Here is a 16,108-nt window from a genome sequence, read left to right on the forward strand (position 1 = left end):
TAAAAAACTTGCTTGAGCCCTGGCACCTCTTTCATTACAAATTAAGCCCTGGTCCCCCTCAACTGAACTGTACTTGCTAAGCAAGGGGTTTGGATGGCAGATCCCAATGGAGGGCGGGGGGGCAGGGACAGGACAGGGGGGTTGCATGGTGGTGTGGGCTGTGCGTAAGTGTCACAGGCACTATTTGACCTGCCCCTCTACCCTGTTTAAAAATAGAGCTTATCATAGAATCATAGAATATCAGGGTTGGAAGAGACCTCAGGAGGTATCTAGTCCAACCCCCTGCTCAAAGCAGGACCAATCCCAACTAATTCATCCCAGCCAGGGCTTTGTCAAGCCGGGCCTTAAAAACCTCCAAGGAAGGAGACTCCACCACCTCCCTAGGTAACGCATTCCAGTGTTTCACCACCCTCCTAGTGAAATAGTTTTTCCTGATATCCAACCTAGACCTCCCCCACTGCAACTTGAGACCATTGCTCCTTGTTCTGTCATCTGCCACCACTGAGAACAGTCTAGATCCATCCTCTTTGGAACCCCCCTTCAGGTAGTTGAAAGCAGCTATCAAATCCCCCCTCACTCTTCTCTTCTGCAGACTAAACAATCCCAGTTCCCTCAGCCTCTCCTCGTAAGTCATGTGCTCCAGACCCCTCATCATTTTCGTTGCCCTCCACTGGACTCTCTCTTATTAGTCTCCATTGAGAGTCTTTTTTGTTTTGTTAAGTGGTCACTAGAGCTGAAATCACTGACAATCAGGCCTAAGTCTTAGACCTACTGCAGGACAGTGTTTCTGTGGAAGGGACGGCCCAGCCTGCACTCGCTGTGAGCTTCCCCCACTGAGAGCTGAAATCACTGAGAGCTGGTGGAACCTCAAGAGACCGACTCGCAGAGGTCACCGTGGCAGGTGGCAGCAGAAGGTGAGAGCGCAGGGCCATCGGCAATGGAGTGGTGGAGTGAATGGTGGCATGACGAACAGCAGCAGCTGGAGAAAGGAGCAAGGTACCTTCTCCCGCGCACCCCTCCCCCCCCCACGGTGGGAGGTGAACTCATGCGAAAGCACCTCTGAACTCTTCGTCTTCACTGGCCAAGGCCAACAACTCTGAGTGGGGTGCGGTGGAGGAGGAGGAGGAGAAGGGAGGGGCATGTTAAAGGGCTACGTTTTAGTGACTTTGCTCCCCCGGCTCCTCATTGTTTTTGTGGATACAGACTAACACGGCTACCCCTCTGATACTTCAAATTACTGCAACCATTATTATTGGCTTTGGAAAGTATTTACCGAGATGGGGCGGATTTAAGTAGTGAGGCTGGTGAACTACTTTTGCTACTAAGTTCAGAGAATACAATCGCCATTCTCTCTCTTGTAAGTCTACTGTTGAAACCACTTGGGTCAGTAAACAATGCCATCCAGGCATCTGCTAGAACAGTAGTAGATCTCTGTCCAGCAATGGAAGCTACACTTGGATCAATCAGAGAGAGATCCATTGAAAACGTACTGGAAGAAGCAGACTTCAGTTCAGAAGTGACTTTTATTGACTCCTTAAATGAAGAGGACAAAAAGTGGTTAAGACAGCTGAAAAAGTAAAGTACACTAACTTGATTCTTATATCTCTACAACAACTACTTCTGGATTCTATCAACCTCTACGTAGCTTTTACAGATGCCTGTCTTATAAAACACCGACAGTTGAGTGGAGTGAAGCGTTGCCAGCAATGGGGCTGCCATGTGGTCAGGACAGACTAGAGAATTTGAACACCGAGTGGAATATCATATGATGAACAAATGTAGATTTGACTTCAACTTCTTCTTTATCATCACTAGTGGTCTGACCCATTCTGGTGCTGTGTTTCCTGGGCTGAAAGAAGTAGGAATTCATCTCTTTCTACTCCCAGTCACAACAGCTACAGTTGGGCGTTCTTTTGCCTCATTGAATAGAATTTTGTGTTCTGAAAGAAGTCGCCTTCTGCCTGATCATGAGCATGTCATGAAGAACTAGAGGTACCGGACACACGAGAAGCCACCCAAGATGAACGCACTGCATTCGAGAAGCTCATTAACAGAGTTGTGCAAAATTACAACAAGAAAGCAAGAAGGATGTAGATGTCGTGCTTCAGAGTAGGCTTGTGTTGCCAACTTTAATTTGTGTGATGATTTAAAAACATGAGTTAAATGGAATGAAATGATCGTGAAACATTTTTCAGTTGTTACCGTGGTGCCATACAGCCGCCCTTCGCCCTCACGGTCTCACCCCTCATCGGCCCTGACCCCTCCCCGCCGTACTTTTGAGCCGCCCCCCCGCAATTTCAATTCCTAGGGAAAGCACTGCCTGGTTAGGATACGCTGGGCTTTGGCCCAGGGCCCCACGAATCTCCGAGTTTAAAATGTGCTCTGGAGAGCTTTAAGGGTTGGAGAACACCGAGAGTAGGTGAAGCACAGTCACACGCTGAAAGAAACGGAAACAATGCGGTGAAGGAAGAAGAATGGCCCTTGGAGGGGACGGCTCAGCTCAGAGGTGAGGGGATCAAACAGCCGAGGCCGTGAAGCTGACAGGCTCCGGTTACAAATAATGGCCGATGAGGGTTGGTAATGAAGTGAAGCTGGCTGGCGTTCGGGTAACAAGAAAACAGCGTTAGCTGAGGATGGGGCCAAGCTGCTGTCCTGCGGCGAAAGCAAGAGCTGGAAGCTGAAGAAAAAGCCCACCAGAGACTGAAGGAAACGGCCACATTTCAACGCCAAGTCCTGGGAGAACCAAAGAATCTGCACCGACTGGAATTCCATCTGCGCCCAGCCCCAGAGACTGGGCTAGAGTTTATAGAGAGCCTGAGCTCTGGGGAGTTTCTGTGTGTGATAGGCCCAAGATTCCTGCAGGAATCGCTGGTGCGTCTGTGAGAATGGAAATGGTGAAAAGCGCAAGCCCCACGGGAAAAGGAATCACTGCACCACAGTTTAAGAGAGTGACGTGTGTAAGAGTAAAACTGGCCCCGCGTAGAAAAACTCTGACCCGTGGGGGAAACCCAGTGTGGGGGGCCCAAGTTCTCCAAACCGTAGAAATACCCCAAACCCCACAATACATTCTAATGGGCTTACTCGGAATACAGAGGCTAACCAGATATGCCCCAGCACAGTCATCTGGTGTCCCACGGCAGTCCCTGCAAATGTTACTGCTACCGCCTTGATCTCAGATAAGTTTGGGGAAGGAATTAGCCTCAAGGAACGGGCCTGGCATAGGCCCCTGGCAGCCAGTTGGGAGCTGGCTGGAGTGTGTGTGTCGGGGGGGGGGGGGGGAGCTGGAGCTGGCAGGGGGCTGGAGCAGGAAGAGGGAGCAGGTCCTCCTGGGCCTAGACGCTAGCAGGATCCATGATGCGCGAGCAGTTCCAGGGCAAGCCCAGCCACTGTGGGATAAACAGGCTGCACCCAGCGAGGGCAGGAAGGAAACACCGCTGCCGGGCACAGCGATCTCAGGGCTGGAGGGCTGGCAAAGCCCCCACAGGGGCAGGCCGAGGCTTTTTACACCACTAACAATTCCACTGGTGTGACTCAGCCATCGCTTCTCTGAGTCAATGGGCCAGATCCCCAGCTGGCATCAATCAGCCATTGCTCTGCTGAGTCAATGGGCCAGATCCCCAGCTGGCATCAATCAGCCATTGCTCTGCTGAGTCAATGGGCCAGATCCCCAGCTGGCATCAATCAGCCATTGCTCTGCTGAGTCAATGGGCCAGATCCTAGCTGCTATGAATTGGCCATGGCTCTATTGCCTTGGCCCCACGATGGGCCTGGCCTATATCTGCAGCTCCCGCTCTCAGTGCCCTGACAAGATCATAAACAGGGATGCATAAATAGAGGAATCTTGAGGAGGGGTCTGTGACGGTGCTGCCCGTGGAAGCCAGCTGAGGTCACTCGATCAGGATGAACTGCAAACAGACCGGGGCAGACAAACCCCAAACGCTGGTGCATATTCCAATACTTAGATTTACCAACCAGCCCCAAACAGCTTCTATAGGACCTCACTGGTTACTCAGAGTCCAAACAACGCAGTTCCCTTAAAGTGCCCGGCCTCAGGCCTCCGTCCAGACACACACGTCAGATATGATGATATTACTGAGAATCTTATCTCATCATATAAAAGAAAAGGTTCTTCCGACCCCAAAGGATCAGCCACATACCCAGGTCCAATTATAACTTAGATCTTACCCAAAATACACACTATAGTCAATTCTTATTAACTAAGCTAAAATGTATTAAAAAAGAAAAGAGAGAGAGTTGGTTAAAAGATCAATCTACAGACAGACTTGAATTCAATTCTTGAGGTTCAGATACATAGCAGAGGTGAGCTTGTAATTGCCAAAAGTCCTTTTAGAAATAGTCCATAGGTTATAGTCCAATGTCCATATTCAGGGTGACTCCAGTCAGTGACTGGGGATCTCAGTCCTTGTGGCTTAAGGTTTCCCCCTCTTGAAACCCAAAGCAGATCTGAGATGAAGCAGGATCGTGTCCCAGGGTTCTTATACATTTCCAGCAGCCTTTTGGCCTGAGAAAACAATAGGCTTAACTCTCCTTCTCCCAAACATCCTGGCAATTAGCACAGGGTAATTTATCCATTAAACAGTTCAGATACAGGTTACCACAACCTTCAAAGAGACATAGAGACAGTAATACTATTTCATTCAAGTGTCTTCCTAAATGTTAATATTCCCTTTTTGATCTTTGAATTAAAACTACAGCAATAGACAAGACTTGTTTGCTTACATCACAAGACCTGAGCAAACATCTACCTTTGAGATCTCTAACAATGCAGACTTGCATTTCAAAGCTCTATTCATTTACAGATCTTCCTAACCAGTCCTTAAGGTTCACCCATGGGTCAGGTCAGTCTGAGTTAATTAACTCTTTCTGGCCCTGTCACCTTTCAATGAGATATTATATTATACTCAGAACGTCACAGGGTCGAGAGGGTTCTTTTGCCTTTGGCACTGGTGCGACCACTGCTGGAATCCTGTGTCCAGTTCCTGGGCCCACAGGTCAAGGAGGATATTGATAAATTGGAGAAGGGTCAGAGAAGACCCACGAGAATGATTGGAGGATTGGAAAACCTGCCTGATTATGAGAGACTCCAGGAGCTCTGTCTTTTTTTAGCTTAATAAAGAAAAGCTTAAGGGGTGACTTGATCAGTAGACTTGGGTAACAAATACTTTGTATGGGGCTCTTCAGTCTAGCAGAGACAGGGCTACCACCAGCCAGTGGCTGGAGGATGAAGCTAGACAAACTCAGACTGGAAATAAGATGTAAATTATTAACAGGGAGAGTAATTAACTACGGGGGTTGTGGTGGATTCTCCATCCCTGGCAATGCTTAAACGATCTGCTCTGTGAGTTATTGTGGGGCCGGTCTCCTGCCTATGCTAGGCAGGAGGTCAGACCAGACGATCACAATGGTCCCTTCTGGCCTGGGGATCTCAGAATCTACAAATCACTTTCCTACTTCTACATGTTAGCCCCCTTTTTATATATCCCGGGGTCCCTGAGCCTTTTGCCACAGTAGTGCACAGACAACTCATGTTGAGGTGATTATCTGTCTCTGGGTACGTCTACACTTGGAGTTGGCGGTGTAGCATACCAAACTGAGATGCCGAGTCTGGACTCGGGATGGCTAGTCCATCCCTCTGCTCACACCACTGCAGCTACACTGTTCTTAGCGCATTCACTTGATCAGTGCTAGCTCAGGTACATCTAGATCATAGAACCAGAGGGTTGGTAGAGACGTCAAGGGTCATCTAGTCTAACATCCCAGACAGATGGCTCCAGCCTCCTTTTGAAAACCTCCAGGGAAGGAGCTTCCCTGACCTCCCCAGGCGTCTGTTCCACGGTCGTACTGTTCTTACAGTTAGGGAGTTTTTCCCGGGGTTTAATCTAAATCTGCTGTGCTGTCGTTTGACCCCATCGCCTCTTGTCCTGCCCTCCTGTGGCAAGAGAGAACAACTTTTCTCCATGTTTTTTATGGTAACCTTTCCAGTATCTGAAGACCGTTATCATGTCCCCTCTTAATCTCCTCTTTTCCAAACTAAACCTACCCAGTTCCTTCAGCCTTTGCTCATCTGGCTGCATTCCATCCCTCTGATCATCATTGTCGCTCGCCTCTGGATCCTTTCCAGTTTCTCTACATCCTGTCCATACATCACATTTTTTGCATCACAACAGCATCGCGTTGCTGACTCACGTTGAGGTTGGGATCCACCACAACTCCCAGATCCTTCTCAGCGGTGCTGCTGTCAAGCCAGTCATCCCCCAGTCTTTATTTGTGTATTTGGTTTTTCTTCCCTAAGTGCAGCACCTTGCTGAATTTCATTTTGTTGGCTATAGCCCAATTCTCCAATTTTTCAAGATCCCTCTGAATTTTAGCTCTAAACTCCACAGTGTTTGCAACTCCCCCCAGCTTTGTGTCATCTGCAAACGTGATCCATGCGCTCTCGATTCCTACCTCCAGGGCATTCAGCAACACCCGGCCCAGAAATGATCCCTGTGGAACCGCACTTGAGACCACCCTCCAATCCAGCATCAGTCCATTCATAGTTACTCTTTGGTCGCTGTTGTTTAACAAATTATGCATCCACTTAATAGTAGTTCTGTTGAGCCCGCATTTCTCCAGCTTACTTATGAGACTGTCATGTGGGACTGTGTCAGAAGCCTGGCTGAAGTCCAGGTATATTTTATGTCCGCTGCATTCCCCCGTCCACCGAATCAGTTACCCTGTCAGAGAAGGAAATCCAGCTGGTTTGGCATGATTTGTTCTTGGTAAAGCCATGCTGGCTGCTAGTGATCACCCTCCATCCTCCCGGTATTTGCAATTGAATGTTTTATACATGGCCCTAGTAGCTTCCCAGGTATCGAAGCCAGGCTGACCGGTCTGTAGTTCTCCAGCTCCTCCTTTCCCCCCTTGTTAAAGATGGGCCCTACGTCAGCCCTTCTTCAGTCTTCCAGAACCTCACCTGTCAGCCAGGACTTCGCAAATATTATTGCCAGTAGGACTGAGATTTCTTCAGCTAATTCCTTCAGCACCCTGGGGTGACTAACATCCAGCCCCGCTGACTTGAATTCATCCAGATTGGTCAGAAGAGCTTTACTTAGCCCGATGCGCAGCCCTCCCCCTTTATTGTCTAGAGGAACTTCGCTAGTTGTCCGGTCACATGGTATTTTTGGTGAAAAGACTGAAGCAAAGCAGGCATTGAGCAGCTCTGCTTTCCTCGCATCTTCTCCACCTCCGCTGAGCCACGGGCCCACGCTCGCCTTCATCTTTCTGTGTTGTCTGACCTACTTGTAGAACCTCTTGTTGTCATGCGACTCATTCTTTCCTCGTCTCTCCTGATGTTGTCCCTACACCCCTGTGCTATTCCCATGTACCCTCCCTTGGGGACGTGCCCTCCTTCCATTTCCTGTGTGGATCCCTCTCGGGTTTTAGACAGCGAAAGAGCTTCTTAGGCAGCCACATCGGCCTCCTGTGGCTTTTCTTCTCTCTCCTCTGCCTAAATCTTGGTGAGCTGAAATTTACTCTTCCAGCTCCAAGGCTACAGATGTGTCGCTGCTTTCCAAGACAGTCTCCCCCGCCCTGTAGATAGGATCTGCGTTCTTGGCCTTACCTGGCATTGGCTGTATTAAAACCCATCTTGTTGGATTGTGACCATTTAACCGGGCAGTTCGGCTCACTCTGTAGCAGGATCCTGTCCTTGTTATTTACTGTCCCACCCATCTGTGTGTCATCTGCCAACTTGACCAGCAAAGATTTATCTCCTGCGTGAGCCAGCGATAAATATATTCACTCATGTTGGACCAAGAACTGATCGCAGTGGGACCTCGCTAGAAACAGCCCCGCTCACCGATGGGTCTCCATTAATAACTCCATTCTGAGATCTGTCAGTCAGCCAAGCGGTAATCCATCTGCTCATTCCATATAGTGCAAGGGTTTTTAACCCGACTGTCATGCGGTACTGAGTCCAATGTCCTGGTGAACTCCGGTGAAATTAACCATGCCGTTGTGCCCAGGATCGATGTCAGGGTAACAGGGCTGTACTTCTCGGGCTGTCCCTTTTGCCCCTTTCTAATACTGCAACTACACTAGCAGCCCCCCAGTCCTCTGCGGTGTCCCAGCTTTCCCAAGATTTGTTAAAAATTAACCCTACTGGTTCAGAGAGCTCCTCAGCGGGTTCCTTTCAGACTCTGGGATGTCGCTTATCCAGGCCCATTGATTTGAAAGTGTTTAACTGGAGCAGATGCTGCCCACATCCTCCTTTGTTACAATGGTAACTTTATGTCCCACCCACAACATCATCTGGGATGGATACATCTTCCTGCTTCGTCCCGAACACAGCCCAGAACCAGCTACGGAATGATTCTGCCTTTTACACATCGCTCTTTAAGGTTTTACCCTCTAGCTCTGGACCTGTGCCTGACCTAGGGGTTTCCTTACTCCTAATACAATTACAGGATGCCTTCTTCTTCTCTTTAACCCTGTGGACCATTGATATTTCGTTGATTCCTTTGGCTTCTGTGACAATGCGGTTCTGGCGGAACCCAACTGAGAGTGCCAACTCAGGACAAATTGCTCAAATAGGGCAGTTACAGCCCAAGGCTGGGTTTTTTTCCACCTCTAAGGCAAACCAAACCAGCCAGACTAAGAGGACTTCAGTCTCACCCCACTGGCTAACTGCAAGTCTCACAAGCAATCTCCTTAGATACTCCAGTTTCCCAGTATTATCACCAGTACCACTCGTTATGGGGACAAATGGTTATGAAAACCAATACCCCAGTAAAAGAAAAAGGTTCTCCTGATCCCAAAGGACCAAGCCCCAGACCCAGGTCAATATATAAATCAGATCTTACCCACAAATCACGCTGTTGCCAATCCTTTAGAATCTAAAATCTAAAGGTTTATTCATAAAAGGAAAAAGATAGAGATGAGAGTTAGAATTGGTTAAATGGAATCAATTACATACAGTAATGGCAAAGTTCTTGGTTCAGGCTTGCAGCAGCGATGGAATAAACTGCAGGTTCAAATCAAGTCTCTGGAATACATCCCCCGCTGGGATGGGTCCTCAGTCCTTTGTTCAAAGCTTCAGCTTGTAGCAAAGTTCCTCCAGAGGTAAGAAGCAGGATTGAAGACAAGATGGAGATCAGGCATCAGCCTTATATAGTCTTTTCCAGGTGTAAGAACCCCTCTTTGATCTTACTGCGGAAAATTACAGCAACATGGAGTCTGGAGTCACATGGGCCAGTCCCTGCATACTTTGCTGAGGTACAAGGCGTATCTGCCTTCTCTCAATGGGTCCATTGTATAGCTGATGGTCCTTAATGGGCCATCAAGCAGGCTAGGCAGAGCTAATCTCAGCTTGTCTGGGATGTCACCCAGAAGCATAGCATAAGTTTGCCATACAGACAGTATAGAGCCAATATTCATAACTTCGACTACAAAACTGATACACACATATAGACAGCATAATCATAACCAGTAAACCATAACCTTGTCCTAGACACCCCATTTGACCCCCTTTATACAAGATTTGGGTGCCACTACAGGACCTTGGTTGCAACAATGATCTATATGGTCCCAGTTTATGTCAATAACGTCACAGCTTCCCTTACCAGTCACCTACAATGTTGAACATGTAATTTACATTCATTGCCGTTTACTTTCCCTTTCCCCACCCTTTAGATATGGGATTTTTGTTTTAGAGCCTCATCCACATTTCTGGCTGGTTTTTTCCCAGCATAATTTCTTTGTGGAAACATGGCATTTTGGGGCATCCAGGAGGATATCCTTGCCCAACTCCCTGTTTTTGTTAACGCTGCCTGAGCCAGGAAAGTTGCCAGAGCCAGTCCTGAGTTCCCACTCTCCTTGCTGGGTGTGATGGGAGAGGCCTGGCCACCCCAGACATAGCTCCAGGGATTCTGCACCTAGCGCAGTGAGACTCTGCTCTTAGGACTATGCATAGCTGCCGGCATGGCGCGGGCAGGTGCCCAGCTCTGGGCAGCATGGGGCCCTTGGGAGCTGCCCTGGATTCCCATTCTCTCCCCTTAATGCCTCAAAGGGATTGGTGCCAGCTCGGAGCTGGGACACCGGGAAAGCAAGAGCTTGGTAACAGCTTCATGTGCCCACCCTCAGCGCAAAGCTCGTGTACACGTGGGGGAGGCTTTGGCAGGAGCGTCCGTGTGGGAGCGGTGCTGGCCAGGAGCCCTGGACTGGGTGGGTGGGGGCGGCGGTGTGGGAGCGGTGCTGGCCAGGAGCCCTGGACTGGGTGGGTGGGGGCGGCGGTGTGGGAGCGGTGCTGGCCAGGAGCCCTGGACTGGGTGGGTGGGGGCGGCGGTGTGGGAGCGGTGCTGGCCAGGAGCCCTGGACTGGGTGGGTGGGGGCGGCGGTGTGGGAGCGGTGCTGGCCAGGAGCCCTGGACTGGGTGGGTGGGGGCGGCGGTGTGGGAGCGGTGCTGGCCAGGAGCCCTGGACTGGGTGGGTGGGAGCGGCGGTGTGGGAGCGGTGCTGGCCAGGAGCCCTGGACTGGGTGGGTGGGGGCGGCGGTGTGGGAGCGATGCCGTCCCAGGACCCTGGACTGGGTGGGTGGGGGCGGTGGTGTGGCTGCTGTGCTGGGTGGGGGCCTTGGACTGGGTGGACAAGGGCATCGGTACAGGAGTGGTGCCGGGTGGGGAGGAGTGAAAGTAGAAATAGGGATTTACCGGTACGGGGCTGGGTTGGAGCCGGCTCTGGCCCCTGGAAGGGGCGGGGCCTCGGGCGGAAGGGGCGGGGATAGGGGGGTCAGAGCCAGCCCCGGCCCGCCCTGTACCGGTAAGTGCCCTCCCCCTCCCCCGCTGGGGTAGCAGCCCAGGGCTCGGCCGCCGCTACCACCCCGGGCCCTTTAAACAGCTGCCGGAGCCCCCAGCTGCCGCTGCTACCCCAGGGCTCCAGCAGCTATTTAAAGGACCGGGACCGTAGAGGCAGCGGGAGCCCCGGGCCCTTTAAATAGCTCCTGGAGCCCTGCCACTACCCCAGGCTTACTTTCACTCTGCAGGTGGGGGCCCTGGACTGGGTGGGTGGGGTGTCAGTGTGGGAGCAGTGCCATCCCAGGACCCTGAACTGGGTGGGCATGGGCATCGGTGTAGATGCTGTGCTGAGTGGTGGCCCTCAACTGGGTGAGTGGGGCATCGGTGTGGGAATGGTGCCGGTCGGGAGCCCTGGACTGGTGGGCGGGGACGTCGGTGCAGAAGCAGTGCGGGCGGGAGCCCTGGACTGGATAGGCGGGGAAGTCGGTGTGTCAGCGGCGCTCTCCCAGGGGCCTGGACTGGGTGGAGGGTGTGTGGGAGCGGTGCCATCCCGGGGCCTTGAACTGAGTGAGCGTCGGTGTGGGTGCTGGGCGGGGGCCTTGGACTGGGTGGACGAGGGCATCAGTACAGAAGTGGTGCCAGGTGGGATGTCGGTGTGGGAGCAGTGCCATCCCAGGGCCCTGAACTGGGTGGGCGTGGGTGCTATGCCAGGCGGTGGCCCTCGACTGGGTGAGTGGGAGCATCAGTGTGGGAATGGTGCCAGGCAGGAGCCCTGGACTGGTGGGCAGGGGTGTCGGTGTGGGAGCAGTGCCAGGCGGGGGCCCTGGACTGGGTGGGCGGGGGCGTCGGTGTCGGAGCGGTGTCGGACGGGGGCCCCAGCGGGGCGGGGATGGGATCTCTCTCCCTCCCTCTCCCCGTGGTGCTGACCTGCTGCTCCTCTCCTTGCAGGTTCTCAGATCGATGACCACGTTCCAAAGCGAGCTTCGGCCCGGATTCTCGCTCCCCCCGGAGGCAGGTCTAGCGGCATTTGGTAAAACCAGCGACCTGTCCCCAAACTAAGGACGCAGCAGCAGCTCCCCACTCCTCCTGCCGGCCCCGCCCCCACTGGAAGACCTGGCCGTGCCGCCTCCACGCCCCCCCGGGCGCCGGGACACCACAGTGCTGTCCAGCAGGGCTGTTTGCCATCCAGTCCCGCCAGGCGGCGGCGCCCGCTGGGAGGAGGCTGCGGGCGGGCCATGGCGGGTGTGGCCATGCACCCGCGCACGACTGCAGCTCCTTTCTGTGGGATAACGTTTCCTTTGCCGGCTGTGAAGCTGGGCTCCTGGGCCCACGGCGTGCAGCGTGGGCCAGGTGGGGCACTGGTGCGGGCTGGGCCGGGCGGGGGGAGGGAGGGAGGGCGGCCTCTACGTTCCCTTTTCTGTTTGCACGTTGGGTTTGGATCAGTGAGTTTTGACTTGTTTGTGCATCACGTGAAAATAATCCCAGGTGGTTTGTGTCATTAGCGTTAGGGGAGAAGCGGGAGAAGGGCCGGGCCCCATGGCAGGAAGGGGGCGCAGGACCTTCCCCATCAGGCTGCTCACTCCGTGCTATGGACAGCAGGCTCAGCAAGGAGGGTGAGGCCCCCCTCCCTGGTGCACACGGAGCAGGGGCCCTGACTATGTCCAGATGTGCTACCCTCCCCCCCCCCCCCCGACACACACACACCCCTGCGTGGGGATCTGCTACTCCCTCCCCCCCCAGATCCCTGTGTGGGGATGTGCTACACACACACACACACACACACATCCCTTGTGGGGATCTGCTAACCTCCGCCCCCAACACACACGCACACACATCCCTGGTGGGGGGCTGGGGGTCAGGACTCCTGGGTTCTATCCTAGCCCTTAGCCAGCCCCCTGTGGCTGGGCTCCATTCGATGGGTGATGGACCGAGCCCCCTTGGGAAGCATTGAGTTCCTGAACGGGTATGTCCCTTCCCCCTCCCTGCAGGTGGTTGCCATGGGAACGAGCCCAATGAAGCTACCTCCCAGTTGAACCAGGTTCAGGTGTTTGAAAAATCCAAACTTCCCTGAGCCTGATGTGCCCCCACCCACCCAGCAGTGCCAGTGGGCTGGCCCTGTTCCCCCCCCCCCAGTAGTGCCAGTGGGCTGGCCCTGTTCCCCCTCCCCCCCCCAGTAGTGCCAGTGGGCTGGCCCTGTTTCCCACCCCCCCCCAGTAGTGCCAGTGGACTAGGCCTGTTCCCCTCCCCCCCCGAGCAGTGCCAGTGGGCTGGCCTAACTCCCCCACCCCCTGACAATGCCAGTGGGCTGGCCCTGTTTCCCACCCCCCCCCCCCAGTAGTGCCAGTGGGCTAGGCCTGTTCCCCTCCCCCCCCCCCCCCCGAGCAGTGCCAGTGGGCTGGCCTAACTCCCCCACCCCCTGACAATGCCAGTGGGCTGGCCCTGTTCCCACCCTCCCTGTAGCAGTGTCATTGGGCTGCTCCATCAGCTGGGGCACCATGGCGGGAGGGGACACCCCCTGTGCCCCAGAGACCTGCCAGTGGGGCCACTCGCAGTGAAATCAGACTGGCCCTGAGACCCGGCTGGGGGGGATGGGGTGCTCCTGAGCCAGCACCCCAGAGCGCAGCCAGTCCCTGCCCCAAGAAGCTCACACGCCAAGAGCCAGGGAGATTCCTGGAGCCAGAGGCCGGCTGTTGGGGCATGGGGGTCCCCTGGAGCCAGAGGCCGGCTGATGGTGCATGGGGGGGTCCCCTGGTGCCAGAAGCTGGCTGTTGAGGGTGGGGGCCCCCTGGCGACAGAGGATGGCCATTGAGGGTGGGGGTCCCCTCAAGCCAGAGCATGGCTGTTGGGGGCTGGGGGTATCCCTGGAGCCAGGGGCCGGCTATTGGGAGTTGGGGGTCCACTGGTGCCAGAGACTAGCTGTTGAGGCGGAGGGTGTCTCTGGAGCCAGAGGCCATCTGTTGTGGGGTGGGGGTCCCCTGGCGACAGAGGATGGCTGTTGCGGGTGAGGGTCCCTTGAGCCAGTGGCCGGCTCTTGGGAGGTGGGAGAGCCCCTGGAGCCAGAAGCCAGCTGTGAGGGGATGGGGGGTCCCCCTGAGCCCACTGTTCTTTCCCCAACCCTGTGACATCCTTGCTGTCTGAACCTGCCACAGCCTCCAGGAGGCCCTGGCCCCCCAGCCACTGCTGCTGATACGCAGGCCCCATGAGTCCCCCCCATCTTCTGCCTGGCTGCCATCTCTCCCTGAGGTTGGGCCAGCCACTGGGGACGTCCTCCTGGCTGCGGTGGCCACCTTCCCTCTGCAGAGACCCAGGAGCAGCCAAGGCCTAGTGGCCGTCTGCTGGGCCTGGCTGAGATGAGCAGGGTCTCTGCCTGGACGGCTGCCACTCCAGGGGCTCAGGGCTTGGCAGGAGCGACTCCTCCCGGCCTGGCCGCTCGCGGGTCGGAGCTCAGCCCTGCATGCTGGGCAGAGGCTGTGCCAGGCGGTCATGGACTGGGGCATCCGGACACCACAGTGAACCCCAACTCGTCCATCAATGGAAGCAGCGAGGAATCCAGCTCCCGACCATGTGCTGGCCGCGGGAGTCCCAGCCACGAGCCACACCTCTCTCACATAATGGTGCTAAACCGTGTTGGCCGCGAGGCTGCACACTCCTGTGCTTTAACCATCTGCGTCTGGCAGAACAAGAACAAGCAGCAGTCCGGGGCCCGGGGCCGGTTCTCAGTGGACTCGAGCAACTTCTCCTGTGTTTCTCCTCCATGTTCCTTTGGGGTAGCGTGAAATGTGAAATGTAACTTGTGCACTTTTTCCACTAGCTGGTACCTGTAGGTGTGGGAGCAGCCAGGCGGTGGCGCTGGCTCCCGGGCCCGGAGGTGTGGGAGCAGCCAGGCGGGGGCGCTGGCTCCCGGGCCCGGACGTGTGGGAGCGGCCGGGCGGGGGCGCTGGCTCCCGGGCCAGGAGGTGTGGGAGCGGCCGGGTGCGGGCGCTGGCTCCCGGGCCTGAGGTGTGGGAGTGGCCGGGCGGGGGTGCTGGCTCCCGAGCCCGGAGGTGTGGGAGTGGCTGGGCGGGGGCATTGGCTGCTGGGCCCGGAGGTGTGGGAGTGGCCAGGCGGGGGCGCTGGCTCCCAGGCCCGGAGGTGTGGGAGTGCCAGGGTGGGGGCGCTGGCTCCCAAGCCCTGAGGTGTGGGAGTGCCAGGGCGGGGGCGCTGGCTCCCGGGCCCGGAGGTGTGGGAGCGGCTGGGCGGGGGCACTGCCTCCCAGGCCCATGGCAGAGACTTGGCTCTGGGCAGCCCTGGCACCTTCCCTATTGGATAGTCTGTATTGGCCGGTTTTAGAGACATGCCATATGTTTCTGTTTGCTCATTAAAGATCGTTCTCACAGTCTGAGCTCAACGCCTGGTCCGCTGCCCGTGCGCCACAGCTGGGCCAAGCTCCTCACCGTTGGGTCCTGTGTCCACAGGGGAACCCGACCTACTCGAGCCCATACTGCACTCTGGGCACGGGCTCCCGACAGCACTGCTGGGGCGGGGGGGGTCGTCTGCCAGGTGCATAACGACACCAGCGCTCCCCATTACACCTCCTGTCATGCAGGGCAGACCCAGCGCGGTCACACTTGCTGGCTGCCTTAGCCAAGGGCCCCATGACCCTACTTTACTGGGGGAGTCTTGCCAACCCCAAGTATTTGAAATCAGTCAGGCCCCCGAAATCCTGAGATTGGCTTAAAACTTGATTTGGACCCAGAGTAAGTGTTGTGGCCTGCTGCTTCCCCTGCTGGAGCCTGACCACACTGCCTGCGCTTGGGGAGGGGGCTCAGCTCGCCGGGGGGAGCCGATGGGGGGGTTCAGCTCACTGCGGGGGGGCCACATGGGCTTTGGAGGGGGTCAGCTCTCTGCGGGGGAGGGAGCCGCATGCGCTTGGGGAGGGGGTTCACCCAGGGTTTTTCTCAACCCAAAGTTGAGGTAACTTTACTCTCAATGGGGACACGGCGTGTCCATCTGATGGCTGGCTGGCACAAGCAGTACAACGCACGAGGATTTTCACTGTCTCCAGCACAAACGCAATAGGTTAGAGAGCATCCCAAACCAATAGTTACTGCAAAAGTCTGGAGACGTCTTCAGGTGGGTCAGCAACAGAGGGCCGGTGTCCGGCCTCACGAGAGGTGACCATGCAGAGTCCGCTGAGCTCAGACCATCCCCCTGGTTGTACCTGGTCATACGACAGCTTGGCTCTCAAACCGCTATGCACGTGTTCTTCTCCGAGTGCTGGTCCCTGTGTGGATTCCAAGTGTGGGTGCCGCGGAGCCAGAACTGTTCAGAGTAGTG

The 16,108-nt window shown here is 55.3% G+C and overlaps 1 protein-coding gene across 4 annotated transcripts in view; it reads left to right on the plus strand.

Annotated features, from left to right (window-relative positions):
* Positions 1 to 12,268, plus strand: part of DPYSL5 (dihydropyrimidinase like 5) — a 123,984-nt gene extending 111,716 nt beyond the window's left edge. For 2 of the 4 annotated variants that reach the window (XM_042861475.2, XM_042861476.2), the window contains exon 13: positions 11,741 to 12,268. In XM_042861475.2, the coding sequence (XP_042717409.2) occupies positions 11,741 to 11,826 (86 nt within the window). In that variant the 3' untranslated portion in view covers positions 11,827 to 12,268. The remainder of the gene's footprint in view (positions 1 to 11,740) is intronic. The other 2 variants (XM_042861477.2, XM_042861478.2) reach the window with 2 other exon arrangements.
* Positions 12,269 to 16,108: the final 3,840 nt, after the last annotated feature.

The sequence above is a fragment of the Chrysemys picta genome, chromosome 3, assembly GCF_011386835.1.
Source record: "Chrysemys picta bellii isolate R12L10 chromosome 3, ASM1138683v2, whole genome shotgun sequence".
NCBI classification, from domain to species: domain Eukaryota; kingdom Metazoa; phylum Chordata; order Testudines; family Emydidae; genus Chrysemys; species Chrysemys picta.